The sequence below is a fragment of the Petaurus breviceps genome, unplaced genomic scaffold (assembly GCF_028583685.1).
Source record: "Petaurus breviceps papuanus isolate PSGF00001 unplaced genomic scaffold, PetGlider_PUasm1.0 173, whole genome shotgun sequence".
NCBI classification, from domain to species: Eukaryota; Metazoa; Chordata; class Mammalia; order Diprotodontia; family Petauridae; genus Petaurus; species Petaurus breviceps.
The window spans coordinates 21140726-21143818 of NW_027185759.1; the positions used below are offsets into that span (position 1 = coordinate 21140726).

Consider the following 3093-nt stretch of genomic DNA (forward strand, 5'->3'; position numbering starts at 1 on the left):
TCCATCCATCCATCCATCCATCCATCCATCCATCCATCCATCCATCCATCCATCCATTCATCCATCCATCCATCCATCCATCCATCCATTTGTCCATTCATGCATTACAACTGTATGCTGGGTCCTCAATATATAAAGACAGTGAAAGCAGTCCCTAATTTCAAGAAGGATGCATTCTACTGGGCAGATCTCACAAGAGTTAATTAATTAATGAATCAATTAGTTGACATTTGAAGGTAAAGGGAAGGAAGAAAGAAAACAACCCAAAGAAATAGTTTTAGAATTTATGGCTTAACAGAATGGTGCAGTGGTGTGCTGATAAATGTTTAATAACCAGCTCTCTAAAAAAAAGGATGCATGCATAATACACTTTTGAACTTAATTTGTATTATAAACATTTTCTCCATTATTTTCCTAAGTCTATATAATCAGCAGTGATTTGTAGCCTTTGCTGATTTTTGAGATGTAAATACTCACATGAAAATTTAACGATCAACTTTTTTCAAAGCCAGTATGAGCAGGCTTCCGAACACCACATTTCTTCCACAAATTAGTCAGACATTCCTGTAAAGCATCTCAGGGAGGGAGAAGCAATGCTGTTTTAAGTTAAACCATGTCTGCATTTAGACGAATAGGCCACTAACATGGCAGCTGAAGTGTTTGAAGCTGGCTTTATTGTAGCCTATTGGGAAGAGATACCCTGGAGTCATGGACAGAATCATGATCCCAGATCCAAGAAGATCTGAGTTCAGATCCTGCTTCTGACACATAATTTCTGTGTGAGCATCAACAAGTGAGAACCTCTCTTGCTGACCTGGTGACCCAGTGAGACCATGAGCTACAGTGACATGCTGGAAAACCAACCGTGGAAACGGGATTGGAATTCTGGAGGGGAAATGGTAACAGGGCCCAGGCTTCCAACAGGTTGAGCTGTTCACCCTCTGACAGAAAGGCATGTGGGGGTGATGTTTGTCAGGATGTCTGTCAGCTCCAAGTCTCATGAATTCTCACTGGAAGCCCACCAAGCTGGCCTTGCACTGACGCTGCTATGGAAGGGCTCCTTTGGAGTCAGCTCCCTCTGGGCATACTGTACTGGCTGTTCTTGGTAAAAAGTCTGAGATTCAGCTTAGTCAAAGTGTGAGCAGAACAACAATCCCAGGGTCATACGGTTTAGAGCCAGAAGGGGCCTTAGGAATCATCCAGGGCCTGGCACACAGATGCATGCCTGGCATTTGTTTCACACTTGTCTGGTAAATAAAACCAGATCCAGTCAATCCCCTCATTTTGTAGGTAGGGAAACTGAGGCCCAGAGGGATCTCATAGGGAGAAAGGAGAAGAGTCAGAATCTGAAGCCAGGGCTCCTAATGAAATCCAGGGGCCTTTCTACAACAGCTCTGAAGGACAGGACCCATGTTAGAGTGAATAACACTTGACATTTATGGAATGCTTAACCATTTAAAAAGTGCTTTATACATATCATCTCATTTGAGTGACACCCAATCTTGTAACTGTTATTATTATTTCCATTTTACTGATACAGAAACTGAGTCTCAGAGAGTGGCTATGACTTATCCATGGTCACACACCTAATAAGTGTTAGAGGCAGAATCATGCCCCAGTCCTTCCTAACCCCAAAGCCAGTGATCTGACTACTACGTTCCATTGTCTCTTTTAAAGTTTTTTTAAAATTATTTTATTTTTAATAAAACTGGCATTTCTATAACACAGTATAATACAAAAAGATGGTTATACATGACATTGAAAATCTATTGTGTATAACTTGCCATTCCTTTTAAATATATATAAATAAGTTATCATGTAAATCTTTTTTCTTTTTTCCCTTTCCTCCCCTTCCTATAGATGGCCTTCATTAGACACAAATAGATGTGTGTGCGTGTGTGTTTATGTAAAATTATTCTAGATATACTTCCATTTATTTTTCTATCTATTTTATTTCTCTGGATGCAGGTAGTGTCTTTCTTCATATGTCCTTTAAGGTTAATTTGGATATTTATTTTGTTTTTGTTTTTTATTTCTTTTTGGAGGGCAATTGGGATTAAGTAACTTGACCAAGGTTACATGGCTAGTTTTTTTTTGTGTGGGTGTTAAGTGTCTGAGGCCAGAACTGACCTCGGGTCCTCCTAACTTCAGGGCCGGCACTTTACTCACTGCACCATCTAGGGGCCCCTATTTGGATATTTATAATAGTCAAATTTATTTCTTCTCTCAAAGTCCATTCCATTGTCTCTTCAAAGAAGTCTCCCATCAGAACTTTCCTCTCCAAAGGGACAGGTGCAGTGATATGCAGATTTAATGAGAGTCATTTGTAACACAGAAGGCTGATATATGTCTTGTGGCTTCACCCACCTCCCCCTCAACCTTCTCCAGTGTCTTTGCGTTTAGTGATTTAGAAGAAGCCCTCTGGCCCTATGGATGTGTGATTGTATCAAGAAGGAATGGTAAGGGGCAGGTTTTCCATTGCGTTGTTGGCTTTTTTTGGCTGTGTGGCAAACTTAGGGGTTTGTTTATGTATCTATTAAACACTAAAATAACAAAATTACCCAATAGAAAAGAAAGAGACTTGGTTTTGGCTGACTAATTGACTCTTCCATTATAATATCCTATTGGCTTGTCAAGTCACGTCCAGTTGTTTTGAGAAATAACAGCCTGGCACCACAGACTTGCAAAGCAGATATTTGCCTTAGAAACCATTGTGAATTTAGTCAGGCCTTCACTGCCAAGGGTGAGGGAATTGTCTCCTGCTGGCATGCAGTGTTACTAGTTCAGAAAAAATCATTATGGATGCAGTCTCTGAAGCTGAGCAATAAGCCAAGTGGTAAAGTTCTGGGGAGGGGGCCACCCCATACTGGTGACTCTGCTCAAGGCAATGGAGCTTGAGGTGGACTCTAGTGGAGGAACATGGCTGGTGCAGAAATAAAGGGAGGGCATTCTGGTCGGGGGCGGGGGAAGATAATGAGGAAGGGGAAAAGAGGAAGGGAGGGAGGGAGGGAGAGAGAGAAAGAGAGAGAGAGAGACAGAGAGAGAGACAGAGAGACAGAGAGAGAGAGAGAGAGAGAGAGAGAGAGAGAGAGA

At 41.5% G+C, this 3093-nt stretch overlaps 1 protein-coding gene across 3 annotated transcripts in view; it reads right to left on the reverse strand.

The window, feature by feature from the left end:
- Positions 1-3093, reverse strand: part of SPTSSB (serine palmitoyltransferase small subunit B) — a 30276-nt gene that overhangs the window by 7343 nt on the left and 19840 nt on the right. Inside the window, exon 1 of one of the 3 annotated variants that reach the window (XM_069083521.1) lies at positions 478-498. The exons of the other annotated variants lie outside the window; for them this stretch is intronic. Within the exon in view, the coding sequence (XP_068939622.1) occupies positions 478-479 (2 nt within the window). The 5' untranslated portion in view covers positions 480-498. Of the gene's footprint in view, positions 1-477; positions 499-3093 lie in introns of those variants that run through there. 3 annotated transcript variants of the gene reach the window in all.